The sequence below is a fragment of the Acartia tonsa genome, chromosome 11, assembly GCF_053477335.1.
Source record: "Acartia tonsa isolate MP-2025a chromosome 11, ASM5347733v1, whole genome shotgun sequence".
Taxonomy (NCBI): domain Eukaryota; kingdom Metazoa; phylum Arthropoda; class Copepoda; order Calanoida; family Acartiidae; genus Acartia; species Acartia tonsa.
In genome coordinates this window covers 48,269,964-48,295,395 of record NC_137270.1, presented here as the reverse complement: position 1 = coordinate 48,295,395, position 25,432 = coordinate 48,269,964, and the positions used below count along the sequence as shown (strand labels likewise).

General features: G+C 31.4%; 1 protein-coding gene across 1 annotated transcript in view; it reads right to left on the bottom strand.

The window, feature by feature from the left end:
* LOC145332812 (solute carrier family 35 member F3-like) overlaps positions 1–22,674 on the bottom strand; it is a 133,629-nt gene extending 110,955 nt beyond the window's left edge. Inside the window, exons 1-4 of the mRNA XM_080177879.1 lie at positions 22,606–22,674; positions 21,912–21,943; positions 15,677–15,705; positions 6,873–6,944 (exon numbers count right to left, since the gene is read on the bottom strand). Of these exons, the coding sequence (XP_080034005.1) occupies positions 6,873–6,944; positions 15,677–15,705; positions 21,912–21,943; positions 22,606–22,624 (152 nt within the window). The 5' untranslated portion in view covers positions 22,625–22,674. The remainder of the gene's footprint in view (positions 1–6,872; positions 6,945–15,676; positions 15,706–21,911; positions 21,944–22,605) is intronic.
* Positions 22,675–25,432: the final 2,758 nt, after the last annotated feature.

Genomic DNA, 25,432 nt, shown 5'->3' with positions numbered 1-25,432 from the left:
CCATATCCTTCAGTTAAATAGATAATAACTAGAGTGTTTTTAAATGTTATCATAACTTCCTTATACAAAAATTATCTAATTATCTTAATATTAAAGTAAAAGAATAGATGAGGAATGACTTATGAGCTAAATATAACTCACAGGATGGAGACCCTATCTCGATTTTGTAAAGTAGCTAATAGCGTCGGAAATATACAGCGAAGTCACTACAAAATAACAAAACAAATTGGTAGCACACGTAAATGGTCTCCACCACTTGGGCCAGCTATTTGTCTGAGTTATTCATCTATACTTATACATAATTATTCTAATAATAACTTTTTTTAAAATTATTTAAAATCAATATTTTAACATTAAGCACTTTACCAGTAGAAATTATTTTCATAATAATATAAGTCTGAAAATTATAAAATTTGTTGATTAATAATATAACAAGGATGACAACATCCATAAAAGCGAATTCAGATCAATCGGAAAATTTTATCACATAAAAATTTGATGTTTCTAACTCGTACCTAAATCCTATAGGAATCATCATGCAAACTTTGAAATCGATAGGACAATTCTAACGTGTTTAAATTAACGAAAAGAGCTAACTGTATGTGACGTACGAACGGACCGACCCTAATTATAGAAAAGCTTCGCCTTTAAAATTGACTTTGTGTAACAAGTACAGTTGATTTCCTTTAATAAAAATCAGCGGATGCGCTCCTAGAATCTAGAGGATTTGTAATCAAAGGGGTATAGAATTGGCAAAAATATAGCTTAAAACCATCACAAGGAAAAAGTCTAAATGTAAAAAGCCATAAAGCTTCCTTAAAAAGTAGAAGTCAATCAGAGGTGGATTCTTTAAAAAAAATTATGGTCGCTGATCACTGGTGAGGAAAATTGGTTTTTGTAAAAAATCCACCAAAATCTACAAAAATTTAACAATATCACCTGTTTATGATTTTATATTATTTTTGTAGATTATTATGCGATTTTAGAGGATTTTTAAAACAAAACAAATTTTCCTCATTAACGAGCAGCGACCATAATATTTTTTTTGAAAGAATTCACCGCAGATCTGTAATTATTACACTAGTCCTCAAAGTTCTTAATAAAGTTTTCTTATTTCTTAGCTAAACAAGTTTAGGGACCTGAATATTGATTGGTTGGATCATTAGGTTGGGTGTTTAAACGAGTCAACCAATAATTTTAATCTACTAAAAAGTTCATATTTAGTATCATCACTAGCTTTTCTAAATGTGAGAAGCCAATCAGTTCAGTAGTTATTAAGATCTTAAGCTTCATACAAAAAAACCTATTACTTTAGCATAAGGAAGAAATTTGTTAATATCAAGAGAGAGAGGGGACAATGGGCTCTTTATTACACTAGTTCCCAAAGTTTTAAAATAAAGTTTTCTTATTTGTTAGCTTAACACTTTTTATCATATTATATTATCATCATTAGGGATATACATCAATTTATCGGCAATTGTCTTATCCCTTTAGATCCTGTAGTAAATCACTATAAAGTTTAACCCCAAAAAATGTATGAAATATATCCTACAAAAAGGAAATTCTGAAATCAACTATAGTGGAAGTCTTCTGAGACTAGTATATATATTTTCGCCCCTAGCCTCTAGGGGCTTTTTCCCCAGAAGGTAATTTTAAAAAAATTAAGTACTACTGGTGCTGCCGCCAGTAGTTTTATGTTAACTAACTTCTCCATAAGAAAAAAAATTGGGGAAAAATAGGTACCTACGCAAGAAAAAGAAAAAAAAGAAAAAAAAATCGGAGGGGGAATTTTTCATTTTTTTTTGGGGGGGGGGGGGGTGGTGGTGTCCCAAAATAGCTTAAAACCACCAAAGGACCAATATGTATATACCCCGAAGAGTAGAATCCGATCGGTTCAGTGGTTACTGAGATCTTAAGCTTCAGACGGACGGATGGACAGACATCATTCTACTTTGTATTATAGATTACTTATATAGTACATATATATGTATGACTTTCCAAGGAGGGAGGGGACATTAGGCTGTTTAATACAGTAGTCCCCAAAGTTTTACATGAGTGATTTCTTATTCGTTGGCTTAACAACTTTGGGACTTTTATCAAATTTTGATTGGTTGGTTCACTGATATGATTGTCCAAACGTTTCGACCATTAATTGTAATTTAAATAAGGGATATTTTGTGTTAAATCATTTAGTATGTACATAAATTCATCAGCCATTGTCTTATCCCTTTAGATCCCTGTTAACTTTTACAAACTATACAAACGTAGTAAACCAAAATTTTCCTTTATTTCAAAAGTTGGATTCTTTTTAATCCAACAAATTTTAATTGATTGAATAGGAAGATGATTAAAGTCCCTCCACAGATTATGACGTCATACAATAGAATAACAAATTAGAGGCCAGTATAAATTTTACCATTTTGGTTAATTACAGTGTATTTTATTGGCTATTCTATCGTATGACGTCATAATCTGTGGAGGGACTTTAATCATCTTCATTGAAAAGTCTTAAATTTTCACAAAAAAGCTGTATTAACCAGAGACCTGAAGGGATAGGACAATGGCCGATAAATGGATGCACATCCCCGTTGTTAATACATAAAATTAGTGGTTGAAACGTTTAGACACTCAACTCAATTAACGATCCAATTAGAATTCAATGAAAGTTTCCAAAGTTGTTAAGCCAACTAATAAAAATAGGTTATCATAAAACTTTGGGGACTATTTGCATAGAGGACTTAAGTAACATTAATTTATTCTTATACTATAGAATCATTTGCTATAAAAAAATATTTAGCTACCAAACATAAACACTAAAGGTTATCCCAAAATAAATCAGGATTTACCATCAGGGATCTAAAGGGATAAGACAATGACCAATAAATTAATTTACATCCCCAATGATGATACACAAAATTACCCCTACTGTAGATTACAAATAGTGGTTGAATCGTTTTTACACTGAACTTAATGAACCAAACAATCAAAATTCAAAGTCCCCAAAGTTATTGTGCCAATGATTAAGAAATTGCTTTTTTAAATACTTTGGGGACCAATGTAATAAACAGCCCAATGTCCCCTCCCTCCCTGTATTGCCATGCATTAATAATGAACCCAACAAAAGGGCAGATGCTCTTAAAAGAAGGTTTCCTCAATCCCCCTTCTATAGCAGTATATTTACACTATACTACAGCTGAATTCAAGCTTTAAATCTTCTGGAATACATATATATATTTTTTGAACTATAAAAATCAACTTTAATCTAATTTTGTGTGTTGACCTTTAATAAACAATCTACAAAACATGTTAGATCCAAATACTACTAAAAACAAGGAATCTAAAGGGATAAGACAATGGCCAACAAATTTATATACATCCCTAATGATGATAAACAAAACTACCCCTCCTGTAGTTTATAATTAGCGGTTGAAACGTTTGAACACTCAACTCAATCAACCAACCAATCAAATTTATTTTAGTCCCTAAAGTTGTTAAGACAACGAATAAGATATTGTTAATACAAAACTTTGGGGACCAGAGCAATAAACAGCCCATTGTCCCCTTTCTTTTTGCTTAAAAATTGCTGTTTCCGTCATTCTTTGGATAAAATTAAAGAAAAGAGCGGTAATAGTTATTTCTTTCATCGTAATATAAACCGCTTTCCGCGGATATAGAACGGCTAAAAAAACTGGTTTTAATCTTTTGATTGTACATTTCTATATTTGTAGAAAGCTGGATATAATACGATGATAGACATAGTTTTTTCGTATGGATGAGAACCGGTTCCTATCCACCGGATTCGAATGAATACGAGAAAAAGTTTTTAATTGTTTTATCTATTTTTGAAGACCACATATACATTTTAGCGTTAGCAAAAGAAAAAAAATTGCATAAAACTGTAGTGCTTTCTCCTCAACTTCAATAACTACTGAACTGATTGAGTTCTCCATTTGATTAAGCTTTAAATAGGTCCTGGGATGGTATTAGGTCATTTAGATTTTATATATAAGTCTTGGGATGGATTAAGGCTATTTTCTGCTTTCCCTTTTTGTTTAAAAATCTACTAATTTACCAGATACAAGATTATCTTTTCATTGGCTGTAATAAAACTTTTTCTACTTTGAAAAAACAAAATTTGAAACCAACAAAAACTATTTCATGCCTGGATTATATAAGTGTACACAAAAATATAGAAGACATAGTACATTATACCACGGAGGGAGTGGACATTGGGCTTTTTATTGCAAAGTCTCCAAAGTTTTTTTATTCGTTAAATTCTATGGGGACTTTATTAATTTTTGTTGGTTGATTCATTAGGTAGACTTTCAAAACAATTCAACCACTAATTGTAATCTACAGACAGGTAAATGTTGTGTATCATCATTGGGGATGTAAATCAATTTATTGGCTATTGTCTTATCCCTTTAGATCCCTTACATTATATATACATACACTATATAGGACTTTAGTACATTGTATATTATATGAAAATAATTTCTTTTTCCTAAGAATAAAATTACTGGTTGAAAAGTTTGGACACTCATAGTTTGTATAACCTAACAGAGATTCAATAACGCAAGAATAACGCAAGATAATGGTCGAGTAATTGATGTACATCCCCAATGTTAATTCACAAAATAACCCATTCTGTAGATAATAATTAGTGGTTGAAATGATAGACAAACAATTCAATAAACCAACCAATCAAAATTTCCCAAAGTTGTCAAGCCAACGAATAAGAAAAAGTTAATAGACTTGTATAATGAACAGCCCACTGTCCCATCTTACAATAAAAGTCACAAAAGTTTGAAATCCAACAAATCATATTTAAAAACTTTGGGTACCAGTTGCGTACCTTTCCTGTGATTTACCACAGCTTTAGAGTATCTGCACTTTTATAATAATATAACTTATTTGCAAGTAACTATGCATGAGTAGAAATTAAAACTGACGAGAAATCAGCCTTATGAAGCCATATATGTTTATAAAATTTTAAAATCTTATCTAAATCAAACACTTCTCGTTCAAGAAGTAATATTAAAAGGAGAAATTTTAAGAAATACGAATATATAGTCCCCAAAGTTTTAAGAATTATTCTTTTGGGGACTTTATTGAATATTGATTGGTTGGTCCATTTAGTTGAGTGTCCAAACGTTTCAACCACTAATAGTAATCTACACATAGGCGTCCAAGGGGGGGGGGGGTAATGGGGCGATTACCCCCCCCCCCCCCCAAAACCGAATTACCCCCCCCTTAAAAAAATTTTACCCCCCCAAAATAAAAAGCTTGGACGCCCCTGAATCTACAGATGGGATAATTTTGAGTATCTGGATGTACGTACATCAATTTATCGATCATTGTCTTATCCTTTTAGATTAATTCCAAATAACATTATTTTAAGTTAGGGTAGGTTTGACTTTATAATAGTGTTTAACTAATTTGCTTTATTTCTTCAGTAGGCATGGATCTAAAGGGATAAGACAATGGTCGATAATTTGTTGTACATCCTAAATATTGATACACAATATACCCCTTCTGTAAATTACAATTAGTGGTTGAAATGTTTGGACACTCAACTTAATGAATCAACCAATCAAAATTAATTAAATGTCCCTAAAGTAGTTAAACCAACGAATACGAAAACGTTATTATAAAACCTTGGAGACTCGTGTGATGACCAGCCCAATGTCCCACCCCTCCCTTGTATTTAGGGAGACTTTTACCTGAAGCGTCACCACGCCCCCCCCCCCTTTCATGACAAGCCTGTAGTGATTTGTAAGAAATTGTAAGTTTACACTGACACTATAAACATAAATCAAAATAAAATTCATATTCTGCGATAATCATTCAAATTGGACAGCTGTTATTGAATTTAGCACCTTGTGTGCATTGTACTATTCGTTTAATATTTGGTTTAAAATCCATATGATTTGTTTTGTTATTATTTAAAGAATTTTCTAAATCATCATGTACTTTGTAAAACAGTGAATAAAATCTTACATTAAATTTTAAATTTTATACTTTTAAAAGCGAAGCTTTTCTATAATTAATCTATGACGGACAGCTTTTTTCGTTAATTTAGGCGTGTCAGAATTGTCCTATCGATTTCAAATTTTGCATGGTGATTCCTGTAATACTTATATTTAGATTTAGATTTAGAAAGCGTATCATCTCTATAACTATTACCAGAATGTCCGTAAGTTCATTTTAAACATGTTGATTTTTTTTACTTTTTAAAGAAAAAAATTTTATGTGATCTAATTATCCGATTAATCTGTTTTTTGGTATACTGATTTCTGAGACAATAAAGTACAATATTATAGGCAAAGCAACTCTATAATCAAATCCTAAAAATGTAAGTATGTCCATAAACAGTATCCTGGATCAAGCAGTTTTTCAACAAATTTACTATTTTGCTTCGACTCTTATATTTACATTTAAATTCTGATTATTCAGTTCTGAAACTATACAAGTGTTAATGTCCGTTTGTCCTACCGTTTCACTGTTTATCTTTTATGGATGTTGTCATCCTTGTTATTAATGGGAGTGCTAATAAATCTTAACCGTTAAGATTCTTTGAGAGACAATTAAACAATCAATGTTTGATTAATAACCGTTAAATGGATGTACATCCCCAATAATATTTCACAAAATTAAACCTTCTTGAGATTACAGTCTCGGTTGAAACGTTTAAACGCTCAACTTAACGATCCGACGAATCCAAACTTCAATATAGTCCCAAAAATGGATACCAAACGTTATTTTAAAACTTTGGGGACTAGTGTTTAATAAACATCCCAATGCCCCCCCCCCCCTCCCACCCTGACCTTGACGGCACCAGCTAGCGGTCACATGACTGACTGATAAAAAACCTTGAGTCTAGAGTTTTGGCAGGTGAGGATCTGTTTCCGCGGATCAGGTTCTTGAAACTCACACCTGGCTTTCTGAAATATTGGGTCACGTGAAGGAAACTAAGTTGCGGGTTTCGTCGTATTTTCACAGTAGCTTTTATAACGTTGTTTTAGGTTATGTTAGGTGATTGCCCCGCAGGGTTAGAGCCCTTGCAGAGGCTAAAAAAAGTAGAAAAGCTACTGTGAAAATATGAAAAAAGAAGACAACATACATAATGCATGAAAAAAATGAACATAGTTTGTCAAAAAAATTTCCTATATCATGAAAGATTTTTGAAAGTGAATAAAGGTGGAGAAGGTAGTTTTTTTATTGTAAAGTTAGGTTAGGTTGTATTTTGTACTGGGTAGCCCCGAAGGGTTAAAGACTGCAAGTCCGCAGGGGTTAGGCAAGGGAAGATAAACAATTTTAGTTATTTAAATCAAAGCAGAATGAGAAGAGGGATGGTGCTATCAGTGCTCGATAGACACTTTGAGGGAATTCACCCGTTTTCTTTCACCTAACTTTTTTAATAAACAAATTACGTAGCTGGACAAAGTGACTTAAAAATCATCTTTATGACGTTATAAAAATTAGTGAGATTAGAGGAGAAGTGGGAAAAAAAATCCCTAAGAAAGAGATGGATAATCCCTCATTTTTATGGTTGATTTCTTGAGACACTTTCCTTAAAATCACTCATCCACACCATACAATTTTTTCGTTTACTCCCCAACTTTTTATGTTCTCTTAAGAATGGATATATTATTACTTGGATGTTGCACTAGATTTTCATGTTCTCTAACAAAGTGAAACATACAGCGCACGCTTGTTTTTTTATTAAATGAATAAGTTAGGGTACAATGTTTGGCACTTTCAATATAAGTAAATGATAATAAAAAACCCATAGAATGCGATAATAACTTCAGAAAAATCGAAGAAAATAGTTTTGATACTTAATTAATGTTTTTAAGTTTTTCTTCAAAAAGTTTAGATAAGATGCCCTTAAAAGTCGTCTATGATTTTGTCAGGGATAAAAATGTAACTTTAAAATAAGAATTACAACATACACTGGTCGCCAGAAGGAAAAAGCAGTTTTTTGAAAGGGGCTATCTGAGATTATTACAGATTCTGATTTATACATATATAGACTAATGAAAAATGCAAAAAACGAAATCAAAAGCGTTCCTTCTTGGGAGAAAATCCGGGAAAAAGATTTTAGCTATTTTTAACCTAAAATTCACATTGGCAAGCATGCAAAAAATATAAAGACATTTTAAACATGTCATTGCTCAGCACCTAGAAGTGGTAGAAAAATGCTACGCATACCATTGGAAAGGTCATAACCTCTAGTTTTCATAAAGGTATATAACGTTTTTGTACTATTATTAGTTTTTGAGCTATCCTCTAAAGTATACTCAAGTTCTAAAAATGCAGTTTTTTCATGAATTTTAAGTTTGATACTAGTTACACAAACCTTTTTAAAATTATATTGCTTAGCACTTAGGAGTTATATAACTATTTTATAAAGGTACATTTGTATATTTTGGGTAATTTCAATTTTAGCTTAATTAAAAATTGTCTTTGAAATGCGTATAGTTTGGAGTAAGAACCAAGGAGGGAGGGCAGAGTTTATACACTTTTAGGAAATGAAATGCAGTATAAAATTTTGCCCTTGATGTTTTTGGGCTTGTTGTTATAGTTATTAACCTTATTTTTTTTTGTAAAATTACATGATTAAATATATAAGTAAAACTTTGAAAATTAAATTTTGGCACTTTCCTTTTAGGGGCTAATGGAGTAAAACAGCCCCTAAGACACTAAAATCTAATGTCTGAGCTTATTTTTAGAGATATCAAGCAAATTTTTTTAATGTAAACCATTTTTGCATAATTTAGATAGGTAGCCACTAAAGATTTCATTTTGGCACTTTCCTTCTTGTGGCTAGTGGGGTATTTCACCCTCCAAAACACTAAAATTTAAGACTTGAGTTTTTTTTAGAGATATTAAGCTGATTTTTTAATGTTAATTTTATCACATAATTGAGCTATGTTGCAACTAAAGATTTCATTTTAACACTTTCTTTCTTGGGGCTAGTGGGGTAAAAAACAACCCCAAATTGTTAAGTTATAAAATACAGGAAAGGGGGGAGGAGTTTATACACTTTTAGGAAATGAAATTTAGTATAAAATTTTGCTCTGGATGTTTGGGCTAGTTGGTATAGTTATTAACCTGATTATTTTTGTAATCTTATATAATTAATTATCAATAAACATTAAGTTTGACACTTTACTTCTAGTGGCTAGTGGGGTAAAACTTCCCCCAAAACTACTAAAACTTTAAGTTCTGGGCTTATTTTTAAAAATACTGGGCTGATTTTGTTAATGAAAACTTTTTTTCTTCAAATAACTTAACTAAATAATCACTATAGATTTCAATTAGGCACCTCTTTCAAGGACTAAATTATTTTTTTCTATGATTTGAAATAAGTTTTTATTAAAGTTCAACATGAAATCTTTGAAAATAAGCTGAGAACTCATAATTTTTGTATTTTAAAGGTGTTTTACCCCAATAGACTCTAGAAGGAAAGTGTCAAAATGAAATCTGTAATAACTCCTTAGTTCAATTATGTGAAAAATGTTTACATTAAAAAAATAAGCTTAGTGTCTTCAAAAATAATCTCATATCTTATAACCAATCACATCGTAGAACCAACTTAAAAAAAATAACTATAACAACAAGTCCAAAACAGCCAGGGCAAAATCTGATACTGACTTATAATTTTAATATGTTTTAGGAAGCCCCAAGAAGGAAAGTGCCACATATGGCTACATATTTAAATTATGAGAATAAATTTTAAGTTAAAAAAATTATCTTGATATCTTTAAAAATAGGCTCTAAACTTTAAATTTTAGTGTTTTGGAGCCTCAAGAATGAAAGTGCCAAAATGAAATCTTTAGTGACTACTTTGCTTAAATATGTCAAAAAAAATTTACATTAACCCTTACAGATCGGGGGGGGGGTCATATTGACCCCCCCCTCTAGTTTTTTCAATGTCATTTTTTTTGTAGGTAAGATGGAGAGCTGTGACTTCATGACTTTTTAAGTTTAGTAATTATACGTCGGCAAGAGTTGATTTTATTAGGATATCTGGTCTGTGTCGGTCGTGGTGTCCGGTCAAAGTCGGTTGGGTAGCACCAAAATTAAAAAAAATTTCTAAATAAATCTTAATTTCTACATTATGACTTTTGTGTATAAGGTAGAAACCTAAATTTTTTTTGGTGAATACTGAGATATCAATGACCTTATGAGAAATGTGGTGTTATGACCGTTTGACCGCACCCTGACCGACCTTATGACCGATTTTTGTCCGGCTTTTACTACAGACATATATCATGAATATCGTGGCTTCTATTACAGCTAGAGACCTAAAATTTTTTTTGGTAAATCCTTGAGCAACAATAAACAGATAAAAATATTAATTGGCGCCGCCAACCGCCGTTTTACCGCCGTAACCGCCGAAAATGGCGGTTTCCGTTATTTGCCGTTTTTCGGCGATGATCAGAAAAAGTAATTTTTTTGTTATGAAAAATAAAAGTTCGTCCTAAAATTTGGTCATCCTAGCTGCAAAATTGGCCGCTCTACAGCTGTTTTAAAATTTAGCGGCTGGCCGCTAAAAAGCGGCTAAGGAGCGGCCTGACCGCTATAACTAGAAAAAGTAATTTTCTCTAAAAATACACATGAACCACCAGAAAAAAATTTTACGTCTTTATCTGTAACAGAAGCCGAGATAGAGGGGGGGGTCAATATGACCCCCCCCCCGATCTATTAAGGTGGGAATAGGGGCCCGATCTGTAAGGGTTAAAAAAATTAGCTTGACATTGAAAATGTCCAAAAATGTTAACATTAAAAAAATTAACTTAATGTTTTTGAAAATAATCTCATATCTTATAATTTCAGTGTCTTGGGGGCTGTTTTACCCCACTAGCCCCTAGAAGGAAAGTGCCAAAATTAAATTTTAGAGTTTTACTGGTGAATTTAATCATATAAAAGATTTTACAAAAAGAATCTGGTCAATAACTATAACAAAAACAACCAGGGAAAATTTTATACTGCATTTCATTTACTAGTGTAAAAACTCCTCCCTCTCTCCTTGGTTCTTACTAAAAACTATACACATTTCAAAGCTTAAATTGAAAGTACCTAAAATATACAAATATACCTATATAAAATAATATATATAACTCCTAGGTGCTAAGCAATATAGTTTTAAAAAGTTTTGTGTAACAAGTATCAAACTTAAAATTCAAGAAAAAACTGCATTTTTAAAACTTGTGTATACTTCAGAGGATAGCTCAAAAACTAATAATAGTACAAAAACGTTATATACCTATCTAAAAAAACTAGAAGTTATGAGCTTTCCAATTGTATGCGTAGCATTTTTCTACCACTTTTTCTACTAATTTTATACTGCATTTCATTTCCTAAAAGTGTATAAACTCCGCCCTCCCTCCTTGGTTCTTACTACAAACTATACGCATTTCAAAGACAATTTTTAATTAAGCTAAAATTGAAATTACTTAAAATATACAAATGTACCTGTACCTTTATGAAATAATTATATAACTCCTAAGTGCTAAGCAATATAATTTTAAAAAGGTTTGTGTAACTAGTATCAAACTTAAAATTCATGAAAAACTGCATTTTTAGAACTTGAGTATACTTTAGAGGATAGCTCAAAAACTAATAATAGTACAAAAACGTTATATACCTTTATGAAAACTAGAGGTTATGACCTTTCCAATGGTATGCGTAGCATTTTTCTACCACTTCTAGGTGCTGAGCAATGACATGTTTAAAATGTCTTTTTATTTTTTGCAGGCTTGCCAATGTGAATTTTAGGTTAAAAATAGCTAAAATCTTTTTCCCGGATTTTCTCCCAAGAAGGAACGCTTTTGATTTCGTTTTTTGCATTTTTCATTAGTCTATATATGTATATATCAGAATCTGTAACAATCTCAGATAGCCCCTTTCAAAAAACTGCTTTTCCCTTCCGGCGACTAGTGACATATTTTTTCAATTAGTTCAAAGTAAAATTTTGAACATTTTATTGATCAGTATATTTTTTAAAATGTGAAGTAGAAACCTGAATATTTTATCATGAAAATTGTGTTATGATTTGATTGTCTGCTAGATTACAAGAAAAAAGATACTGACAGTACTTGTTGGTTCTTTAAAAATAATTAGGTAGATTACTTTCAGAACCCCTCTTTTTGCAACGTTATTTCAATAGAACAGAGCCGTAGTCTTAGTGTACTCAATATCTAGACAGCCAACCATTGTTTTAGAATGGTTCAATTTTTTTAACTTCTGATAAAAACAGAATTAATGGTATTTTTGTAAATATTATACCTCCAAGAAATGTCTATACTTCCCAATCATATGTTGTGTGATATTTAAGAGGAATTATTTTGATATAATGTCATTAAAATATTCGTTAAAAAAAGTGCTATTCTAGCTTATACTTTACATTTTAATGTGTATGATAATTCAAATAAAAGATAATGAAGATTTATATTATATTCAATTGTTATAATTATAAAGAAAAACCTGGAAACAGTAAAAAACTGACTTTATTTTATTGACGTAGGGAAAATTTTGTCAAATATTTGAATAAAAAAACAATATGAAACAAAATAAATTATTTTTAATATAGTCACAAAAAGGCTTAATGAGTTTAGGAAATATTTCATTCACTAATCATGTCATTTAAACTCTATTACACAGAATACAATGTAAAAAGATGTTCTCGTTTTAATTTTAAGTAATTTGAAATGCATTTTAATACCTTTTAATGATTTATTTTTTGAAACATCTTTTTATAAAATGTTATTGATTTTTGAAGTTATATGTTAAAATGTTTTTAAATTTTGTTAACATTTTGTTTTAAATGTAGAAAATTGGTAATTCTAAACATTCAAAAAATGATTTTATTAAATTTTCATCACTTAAATTGCATGTTTGATGAAATTTTCAACTGATAATTCAAGAAAAATCGTTTAAGTTTTTTTATATTTTACTTTGAAATGTTAAAAAATACAGCATGACCCTCGAAAAAGTATTTTTAAGCATCTGCAGCCCTTATTTCTCAATGAATTATAAAAAAATGCATATGTCCTTGTTCTCCATAGTATTCCACATAAGTAGATATAAAAATATTTTTTTTACCTCCATTAACACCGGAGATTTTTAGAGCTAAAGTTTTGAAAAAGTGACTGAGGAAAAAGTAACTTTTAACATGAAACGACTTTTTTAGCAAAATTAAGGTAGAAATCCTTTTATTTTTGTTACTAGCAGAAACTTTATACAAAAATGAAATAAAAAATTTAGTTTTTGAGTAAAAAGCATTTTTTTACACATATTTTTTGAGTCTTTTTAGTTTAATGATATTTTGAAAAACTTACTTATTAGGCAAAATTTTTTAAGATTAAAAAACCAAATAAATCTTTATGAATATAGCAGGAAAATTGTTTTTGTTTCACAATCCTAACTTTAATAACAAAAAAGTTATGAAGAAAATAAAATTAAAACATAATGATTTTTTTTTCTAAAAGCTTAATTAACCCCCTATTAAATTATTGAGATGTCAGAAAAGTAGGCGGAGCAACTGTCATAATTAATCCTTTTCTCAAATAAGGGTTAATAAATAACCTAAAATTTGCAAATAATCAATTCATTCAGTAGTATTTTTTGCCATTCAAAATTTATATTTTATGGTGGAATAAAAAAGAAATAATTAGTTAACTTGTTTTTCTTTGTGTCTCATTTTTCAGTTGCCAGAAAAACATAATATAACCATCCAAAAAATAAGAGAAACAAAAAAAATTCTTTTTCTCAGTCACTTTTTCAAAACTTTAGCTCTAAAAATCTCCGGTGTTAATGGAGGTAAAAAAAATATTTTTATATCTACTTATGTGGAATACTATGGAGAACAAGGACATATGCATTTTTTTTATAATTCATTGAGAAATAAGGGCTGCAGATGCTTAAAAATACTTTTTCGAGGGTCATGCTGTATAATTATTGTCAAAAATGTGGAAGTTATACTTTCCTCAAAAAAAGACCTAAAACATGCAAATTAACACATGTAATGAGATTTTTTTTCTTTCAGGTTTAATTTTGAGTAATTATTGATATTTTTTGTAAAAAGGATTTTATATAAAAAGTTTTAAAACTCGAGTTATGTAGTGGTTCTAAAAAAGGTTGCGAATTTATGCAATTTTCTTGCAAAAAAAATTTTCTAGGATTTTAAAAATAGCAAAGGGTGTTATTAGACGTACTTACAGATACAATTGCAAAGTCATTTTGGCCAAACACTAAAATAAAGTTTTGACATCTGAGGGTCCAACCGTGAGCGGGCTAACATAACAATTAACTCCTACAACTCCCTTTACCCCAACCCCTTCACTCGCAAAGAATAACCGAACTGACCAATAAATGTGGAACTTGTTATCAACCTAATTTGACGATAAATTTCCCCCTGTCAATATATCCACATATTCATATATCCATTGACAGGATTTACTATTATTAATCAATATCAGATAATTAACTTCTCTGGACACGCAGACACGATAACAGTACAGGGATTTAAAGGGATAAGACATTGGCCGATAAATTGATGTATATCCCCAATAATGATATACAAAATAACCTTTTTTGTATGTTATAATTAACTTAATTCACCAAATCAACATTCAAGTAAATTCCCCAAATTTTTTTTTCTAATATAAATACTTTATCTTACAAAACTATATATTTTCAAGATCATTATACAAATATAATTATAATACAAAAGCTTTCCTGTAGTTTTTTATATCAAAATTATTAATGACTATTTTTTTATATTAAAGATATATAGTTATTTTAGATAGTTGATTTTTATTTTGCCAAAAGAATCACAAAAAAGCCCAATCCCATTTTTACCACGATTAAATGTTTTGAGGACCTAGGGGTTGGTTTACTTTGTCTGTCCGTCCGTTCTTAATATGATTTTCTCAAACTATTTTACTATTTCCTCCAAACTTAAAAAGAAAATAAATAAATAACCCTTACAATTAAAAACGTTTTCAAGTCTGACCGACAGACAGTCGGACTAAACAATGTATAGATTAAATGCATATATGTTATAGGAATCTTCACTAAACATTTCAGCTGTCTAACTTTAATAGCAGCCGAAAAAATCACATTTCTCCAATAGCGTTACAGACAGAAAAAGTGAATTACAGAGTAGCTCCGCGTAGCTGTGTTCAGTGCCCTAGGAAAATGGGGATAGATGCCACTGCTTTTGGCCTACCTAATTTATTGACACCATGAAATACTTCATCTCTTTTCTAGGGGTTTCCGTGTATCCCTTCCCTTTCTCTTTCTCTCTACTTTGGCGTCAATAGAATAGGCAGGCCAAAAGTGGTGCTATCTATCCCCATTTTGCTTGGGCACCAAACATAGGTTCTAGCTTCGCTACTTAAAAATAACTAGATTAGGGTTGGGCCGGATATCCGGTCTGGCCGGTTATCCGGCCATTTTCAATATCCGGTCGGATACCGGATATTAAAACTATCCGGTTACATGATATCCAGCTGATTTTTGACGCCGGATATCCGGTAATTTGCCGGATATCGAACGTTGACTAGATATCCGGTCGAAATTGGATATCCGGCATTAGAAATATGCCGGATATCCGGTATCCGGCCAAAAAAGTATCCGGCCCAACCCTAAACTAGATTTGTACCTGGTTGGAGTTGTAGAGTTTGACTGCATCTAAATATTCAAATCAATAAAACAAAATGTATATCTTAATATTGTAACCTGCAAGCTCGTTGACAAGTAAAGTTAAAGGCCTTCTTGCTGCTAAAACCTTGAATGTCCGCAGAAAATTTTAAAAATATGGTTAACTATATCACGTATATATTTCATATCATATCCATTCCCATAACGAATATGATGCTAAGAAAACAATTATTTTAGTCCAATTTTTCTTAATTTGTTGTTCAATAACATTTATTTTTCGTACCGTATTATAAACACCTTTCCGCGGATTTGAAAATGTACAATTATAAGATTAAAACTAGTTTTGGAGGCCCGAGATGCCGAAGGCACGAACTAAAAAAAACTGGTTTTATTCTTATGATTGTACGTTTTTATATTTGTAATAAAATTGTATGTTATACATGATTTTTCAGCATTGCCGAGAACCGGTTCTAATCCAGCGGATATCAATAGGTATCAAAGCCATACTGGGAAAGCAATTATCATTATTTTATTCCAATTTTCCTTAAATTGGTCTTCAATAAAACAAGTTCAATATTTCCTATTATTGAAAATACATATTTCATTTGCATTGGGGGTGCACTGTAAAACATGTTCGTTTTGTTTTTTAAAAGCGAGGCATTTCTACAATTAGGGTCGGTCCGTCCGTCCTTCAGTTCGCCAGTCCGTCCGTAACGGTTAGCTCTTTCCGTAAATTTAGGCATGTTAGAATTGTCCTTTTGATTTCAAACTGTGCATTGTGATTCCTGTAGTAGTTAGGTACGATTTTTAAAGCCTAGCAACTCTATAATCGTTACCAGAATGTCCGTACGTCCATTTTAAACATGTGATTTTTAACCTTTTTAAACAGCATATTTTTATGTGATATAATTATTACATTTGTCTGATTTTTAGAATATATATTCTTAGAACAACAAAGTACAACGTGTATTGGTCCATCGTAGGACATGTTCATATAGTTTTTATTTTTTTTTTAAACAAAACTACTCTATAACTCGCGTTGTCTATGTGTCAGTACGTCTATTAGTCCTTCTGGGCGCCCATCCGTCTGTTTTTCTGTTTGTTTGTCAATCCTTAAGAGGAATGTGTGATTAACACGGCTGATAGAGATAGAGGTTTGATTTTTTTTAAAGCGAAGCTTTTCTATAATTATTACTTTACAATTTACTTTACAATTTACTTTGCCTGTCGGTCTGTTTGTAGGGCTCTTTGAGAAATGCAATATTCAAAGATAACATTTCTCAGCTGTTATTAAAGATTAAAAATTAAGTAAGTATTTTCCTTTCAACTCACAATGTGAGTCTGTTTGCCATGTTTGTTGTATCATAATTAGAATCTAGATCAATGTATTGGCCATTGTCTTATCCTTTTAGAATCCTGTGTAGCTTCCGTTTTAGCGACTAGATAAGACAAAGCCTTTCCAGTATGGCTTTGAAACCGATAAATATCCGTCGGATTAGAACTGGTTCTAATCCATGCTTCTAATTCGTGTATAGCATTGTATTATCTATAATACAAAGTAGAACGATGTCTGTCCGTCTGTCTGTCCGTCTGTCCGTCTGTCCGTCTGAAGCTTAAGATCTCGGTAACCACTGAACCGAATGGGCTCTACTCTTCAGGGTATATACCTATTGGTCCTGCGGTGGTTTTAAGCTATTTTCTTGGGGGGTGGGACACCCCCAACCCCCCCAAAAATGAAAATTTACCCCCCCCCCAAAAAATACTCCTGGTGCTGCTGGTGCAGCTGGTGGTGCTGGTGCAGGTGGTGCAGCTGGTGCTGCTGGTGCTGGTGCAGAAAATTATTTTTTTTCTTGGGGCAAAGCCCCTAGAGGCTAGGGGCGAAGCCGCTAGTATATAATATAATATCCGCAAAAATCTTTCTATAATACGATGTGATGATAAATTTTACTATTCCTGATTTGGTCAATATCGACCCTGTTTGACCGTAAATCAGAGAGGGAGGGAACATTGGGCTGTTTATTACACTGGTCCCCAAAGTTTTATATTAACGTTTTTTATTGTTTGGATTAGCAGCTATTAAAATTTGTTACGTTGTTTAATTAAGGTTAGTGTCAAAACGTTTCAACCACTAATTGTAATCTACATATGGATTGATATATTCATGTATCATCTTTGAAGGTTTTCATTGTCTTATCCCTTTAATTCCCTGCTGTAAAGCCATTCTTTTTTTATGAGATTCCAATAATGACAGAGAAGAACCAATCCATAAAAACATACCAAAAATCAAGGGATAGGATAATGGCCGATAAATTGATATACATCACCAATGATGATACATAAAATTACCCCTTATGTAGATTACAACGTTTAGACACTCAACTTAATTAACCAACCGATCAAAATTCGATAAAAGACCCCAAAATTGTCAAGCCAAAAGAATAAGAAAATGTTATAATAGTTATTTCTCGTATCGTATAATAAACGGCTTTCCGCGGATATAGAATGTACAATTATAAGATTAAAACTAGTTTTTTTAGCCCCGTGGTGCCAAAGGCACCGGCTAAAAAAAACTGGTTTTAATCTTATGATTGTACATTTCTGTATTCGTAGAAAACTGGATATGATACGATGCTAGACATAGTTTTTTCGTATGGATGAGAACCGGTTCCTATCCACCGGATTCGAATGAATACGAGAAACGAAATTACCCATTATGTAGATTACAACTTTTAGACACTCAACTTAATTAACCAACTGATCAAAATTCGATAAAAGTCCCCAAAATTGTCAAGCCAAATAATAAAAAGATGTTATTATAAAACTTTATTAGCTAGTGTAATAAACAGCCCAATGTCCCCACCCTCCCTGCAAAATACCATGTTAAACTTTATTGTTGTCATTATATCAACATAGATGAAAGGAAGGGGACAATGGGCTGTTAATTACACTAGTCCCCAAAGTTTTTAATAACGTTTATTTTTCGTTGGGTTACCAACTTTAGGGCTTTTAAAAAATTTTGATTGGTTGATTTATTAAGGTTGAGTGTCCTAACGTTTCAAGCAATAAGTATAACCTACAGAAAAGGGAATTTTGTGTATCATCATTGGGGATGTACATAAATTATTGGCCATTGTCTTATCCCTTTAGATCCCTGAGAAGGAAGTGTGATTTATAAAAGTATCAATTATTACATTAGTAATGCAAGTATTGGATATAATTTTGATGTAAATTTCAGGCTTTTACGGTTTAAGATTTCTATGATGTTGGTAGAGGGGTTCAAGGGTTGATAGGAACCCTCAAAATACTTCCAAAAACTCTTCAAAGCCATTCCAAATCAGGTAATTTTTCTGATATTTATAACCCAAAATAACCCTCCCCTCCAAAAAAAATAAATAAAACTTTTAAAGGGGTTCTTATCTTATGTAAATTTTATGGTAAATTTTTATAGTTCTATATAATCAAATTTTAAGTAAACTCAAATTATTTCTTTTCTTGTTAATTCCTGTTTTAACTGCTTTTTTCAATATTGATTAGATATATATTAAAAAATATGATATCAAAGAAATGAAAAGTATTGTAATAGTTATTTCTTTCATCGTATTATAAACCGCTTTCCGCGGATATAGAATGTACAATTATAAGATTAAAACTGGTGTTTTTAGCCCTGAGGTGCTGAAGGCACGGGCTAAAAAAATAGTTTTATTCTTATGATTGTACATTTTTATATTCGTAGAAAGCTGGATATAATACGATGCTAGACATAGTTTTTTCGTATGGATGAGAACCGGTTCCTATCCACCGGATTCGAATGAATATGAGAAATAATATTTATCGCATCGTATTATAGACAGATTTCCGCGGATATTAGAATGAAAAGTTATAAGATTGAAACCAGTTCTGGTAGCCCCGAGGATCAAAGGCCTGTATTTAGTTATATTGTATTATCCCTTTAGATCCCTTTAAATACATATAAACTTTTCAATCAGTAATTTTGTTTATAAGAATAATTGTCAAGACTTAATATTCCCCCAGGTGATAATTCACAGGGATCTAAAGGGATAAGACAATGGCCGATAATTTATGTGCATCCCCACTGATGATACACAAACCAACCTCTTCTGTAGATTAAAATTAATGGTTGAAACGTCAAACAACCAAAATCACCAAAATTGTTAGACCAACGAATAAAAAAAATGGTTATTAAAAACTTTGTGGACTAGTGTAATAAACAGCCCATTGTCCCATTACTCTCTGAAGTAAAGTACAGTTTTTTTATGAAAAGCGTAGAAACTCTATAATTCATTATGCTTGTCTGTTTAGAAAAAAATAACTTTGAATCAATAGTAACAGGATGTCTGCCTGTCTGTAGTTAATGATCTAAACAAATGGTCGACCGATATTGTTCTCCTTTTTACGTTTTCTTTCAAAACTAAAATGAAAAGTGGAGGGCCGATTTACACCCCCTTCTTCCCTCAAGTACCCCTAGAAAAAAATTCTTACTTCTTTTAATGATAGGATTCTTTATTTTTGTAAATGTTTTTTTGACATTTATTTAATAATGATTCCTAGGACAGCAAGGCCCAAATCCAAATTCATAAGAAAAACATCTCTATAATTAAATCCTAAAACTCAAAGTATTTTTTTACTATATCCTGTATTTACACAATTTACAACACGAACACATAAATTTAAAATTTTCTTTAGACTTACAAATTAATGGTCTGCTTATTAATTTTGACACTCTAGAAAAGTTAGTGTTCTTTGTCCTTCCTTTTGATTGTAGAGCTTCGTTTTTATGAATGTTGTCATCCTTGTTGTTAGATTGTTTTAGTAAAAAATATAGATTGATAGATCAATAAAAACTTTTATATTTGCAGCTATAATACAAACTTTTTATTATTCAATACTTTAACAATTTTATTTTTATTAGGCAATTTATCATTTAAAGCTATTTCAAGTTTCAAGAAAATATAAGACTTGAAATCATCATATATTAAAAATAAGGATGACAACGCCAATAGAAGCAAAGCTCTAAAAATATATGACAAATGAACATTAACACTTGTAGAGTGTCAAATCTGAATAAAAAGAGTAAAATGTTATAAAAGTCGAAACAAAATTGTAAGTTAATTTGTTGTAAACTGCTTAAATTCAGTATAATGTTTAAAAACATACTTACATTTTTAGAACTTGAATATATAGATGCTTCGCTTGTAAAAATGTACTTTGTTGTCCTAGAAACCATTATTCCAAAAATAAGACCATTCGCATAATTATATCACATAAAAGTTTGTTGTTAAAAGTTAAAAATCAACATGTTTTAAATAGACGTACTTTTACTCCTTCCCCTACTAGATAAACGAACTGACCAACAAACGAGTTCCATGTTAGCAACCTAAATGGAGGACAGATTTTCCCCTGTCATAGTATCCACGTATATTCTACGTCCAGTTTTATAAAACGACAGACAAACTTATTTATATACTAGATGCTTTTGTATTTAATATGTAACCCTTCGATAAAATCAGAAAAAAAGTCACTTTTCCCTCATAGCGTTACATATTGACGTACGGACAGACGTATTCAAAGTATAATATAGAGTAGCTTCGCTTTATACCAAAAAAATTATGTTAGTTACAATTTGCGCATTTTTTTATGATCAAAAATGCGGAAAAAAATATATGAATTATTAATTTTGCCATATTTCTAACAGTTTTATGCCATTGTTATATAGATGCAATGGTAATATGCATTGATATAAAGGGATAAGACAATGGTCGTTAAATGCATGTACATCCCTAATGATGATGTACAAAATTTCAACTTATTTAGATTACAAATAGTGGTTGAAAGTTTGCCGAAAGAAATGTGCACCTTTTTAGTATAAAAATGTTTTTAATCATTGGCGTAAACAGCAATTCATTAGTGGGGTGTGAAACCGTTTAGTAGTGAAAAAAAGTTAAGGCAATTTGGATTCAAGGGTGTTGTTGACACCACCCTACCGCAAACCTTCTCTTACTAAATAAAAGTTTATAAATCAACTTATACCATGTAGAATTTTGTCAACTTATAATAGAATTGCTTATAAAGTATTTTAAGCCTGGAAAAATTCGTAAAATTTAAATAACTAAAGCCGTCAAATACTTGATAAATGCCGTATTAGGCCAAATTTAAAGCCAGCTACCAGTTTAAATAAATGCTAAAATTAATATTTTGTTTATTGATTTGAAACCTGCCTTTGTAAGTGGGATCTTTACAGAAGTGGGACCTGAAATTAAATAACTTTGTTTTATTAAGTATAATATGGTTACGACGTTACAACATAATTTTAGAAACAAAATATTTTTGAGCATTTACATAATACAATAAATGTATAACCCAGACAACTGCCTAGTTAAAATGGTGGGGACTTTATTCGTCTGCTAGCAAATTACTCTCTGATCTTTTGTAGCGACTTGCTAGTGTTGATATTTCCGACGCTAATGGCTGATATTCAAAGACCCAATTGAAAGTCGACACAGGGTTCCCACTACGTAGGCAGAGTTAGCTAATCATATAGCTCATGTTCCCTCTATTCTTTTACTGAAAACTAACAATTTTACCATTTCTTTGTAAGTCTCCAGAAATTCCATATATTCAGTAACAGGATGTTTGTCTATCTGTCTGTGTAAAAGATCTCGCTACTAGCTAGACAACTATAGCGCTAAGTGGTAAAGCTACAGAACAGTTTTAATATAAACAATATGATGACAACATCCATAAGCAGCGAAGCACAAAAAAAATCAGTGGTAAGAATACATGGAATCTATACGAAAAAAATCAGCCGTCTATCATAAATAACAGCTGAGAAAATCACCTCATAGAGTTACGGACTGACTGACAGACAGTCAACGTGAAATATAGAGTAGCTTTAATAATAAATAAATTAACCTGCGTTATTTGTAAACATTATCACATGTCTTTAAGGCTGTTTTTATTAGCTATTTACACATTGTTTCTGAAAAAAAGTTATAACAGATAATGAAAATATAATAACAGAATCAGTTCTAATGTTTTAACGTGATAAACAAACAAACTAAAACTATTTTCAATTCATTTAAAAAATTAAAAAAAATATTTTAAAAAAGGGCGTGGGGGGAGGTTAAAAGGAATTCCAAGCTTTTTATTTTTAGGGTGGTAAATAGAGGGGTTGCAAAGGTTTCAGAGGGAATTATATTTTTATTTTATTTTGGGGTGGTAAAAAATGAGATATTTCAAAGTTTAACCCTTACAGATCAGGGGGGGGGGGGGGGGCTCAAAGAGCCCCCCCCCATCTAGTTTTTTCAATCTCATTTTTTTTTGTAGGTAAGATGGAGAGCTGTAACTTCATGACTTTTTAAGTTTAGTAATTATACGTCGGCAAGAGTTGATTTTATTAGGATATCTGGTCTGTGTCGGTCGTGGTGTCCGGTCAAAGTCGGTTGGGTAGCAAAAAAAATTAGAAAAAATTCTAAATAAATCTTAATTTCTACATTATGACTATTGTGTATAAGGTAGAAACCTAAATTTTTTTTGGTGAATACTTAGATATCAATGACCATCTGAGAAAAGTGGTGTTATGACCGTTTGACCGCTCCCTGATCGACTTTATGACCGATTTTTGTCCGGCTTTTACTACAGACATATATCATGAATATCGTGGCTTCTATTACAGCTAGAGACCTATAATTTTTTTTGGTAAATCCTTGAGCAATAATAAACAGATAAAAATATTAATTTGCGCCGCCAATCGCCGTTTTACCGCCGTAACCGCCGAAAATGGCGGTTTCCGTTATTTGCCGTTTTTCGGCGATGATCAGGAAAAGTATTTTTTTTGTTATGAAAAATAAAAGTTCGTCCTAAAATTTGGTCATCTTAGCTGCAAAACTTGGCTGCTCTACAGCTGTTTTAAAATTTAGCGGCTGGCCGCTAAAAAGCGGCTAAGGAGCGGTCTGACTGCTATGACTAGAAAAAGTAATTTTCTCTAAAAATACACATGAACCACCAGAAAAAAATTTTACGTCTTTATCTGTACCAGGAGCCGAGATAGAGGGGGGGGCTCTTTGAGCCCCCCCCCCCCCCCCCCCCCCCCCGATCTATTAAGGTGGGAATTGGGGCCCGATCTGTAATGGTTAAGGGGGGTAAACACACATTTACCCACATCCTTTGACGTCTATTAGTGGTGGGGGGTGAATGGATTAAAAGTGGTCAATGACATTAATATACTTAATGTGAAAATACAAAAGTATGTCTACTCTTTATCTTTTTACTAAAGTACAAATACGAGAATAAAATTACTGCACTAATATGTAAAAAGAGAAGGAAAAAAAGAACTTGATTAGTTGTCTTTATTAGCTTAATGGATATATAACACGTGGATATTATTATTATGACAGGGGGATTTTTCCTTAATTTAGGTTGCTATTTTAGTCATCATATATTGGTCAATACGTTTCTCCATGTTCAAAGGAGGGGATTGGGTAAAGTCAAAAGCAAGCTGGAAGATTCGACATTTATTAGAGTAAGCAAAAAAAAATGCTGCACTGTCTAAGTAAATCTTTATCGAATATAATTAGATCTCAGTTAGTTTTAGTAAAGTATTAGTTTACATAAAAGAATCAGGATGCAGATGTCTTTGGGGCAATTTGTATAAGAAAAAAATATTTAGCGATTTTCAACAAATTATGCCTTAAAAACCGGTTTTTCCAAAGTACCCATTTTTGGATCATGCATGACCAATTTAAAGAGTGTGAAAAAATGCGTGCATATTCAAAAATTAAATTGAGCGGCTTGTGTTAATAGTAGTAAAATGTTACGCATACCGTTAGAATTACCATAAACTCTTATTTTTGGAAATATATGTATCATATTCATGCTATTTGTAGTATAGAAGCTACGTTGGAAAATGTAAGAAAGGTTGAAAAGTTTTTAGTTGGGACATTTTACCACGTAGCTCCTAATACGTAGCACAGGAATATTTCTTAAACACCCAAAAACTAGAGTTTATGTCGATTCTAACGATATGCATAAAATGTTTCTACTATTAACACAAGCCGCGCAATTTGAATTTTAATAATATACTCATTTTTGCACACTCTTTAAATTGGTCATGATCCAAAAATCTTCCAAAAATAGGTACTTTGGAAAAACCGGTTTTTAAGACATATTTGTTGAAAATCGCCAAGCATTTTTTTCTTATACAAATTTGCTCAATCCAAAATGGAAATTAAGCTATAGATTATTAACTTCTGTCAATGGCAAGTGGGTTTTATTAAGCAATACTTTTGTTCTATTAAAAAAAATACCCTGTAGATCTTTATCTCAATTTGAATTTTAATAATATACACATTTTTGCACACTCTTTAAATTGGTCATGATCCAAAAATCTTCCAAAAATAGGTACTTTGGAAAAACCGGTTTTTAAAGGCATAATTTGTTAAAAATCGCCAATAATTTTTTCTCATACAAATTGCCTCAATCCAATAAAGAAATTAAGATATAGATTATTAATTTCTGTCAATAGCAAGTGGGTTATATTAAGCAATACTTTTGTCCTATTAAAAAAACATCCTGTATTAGTAAAATGTATCTGTATCAATCTTATACTGTCAAATTGTACAAGGAAAAATTACAATTTAAGGCTAGACTCATAATTACAGATTATTAATAAACATTTTTATATATGACAGATCAGAGGGTGGTTTCACTCATGGTTACTTGCCGAGCATGGAATCCCCTC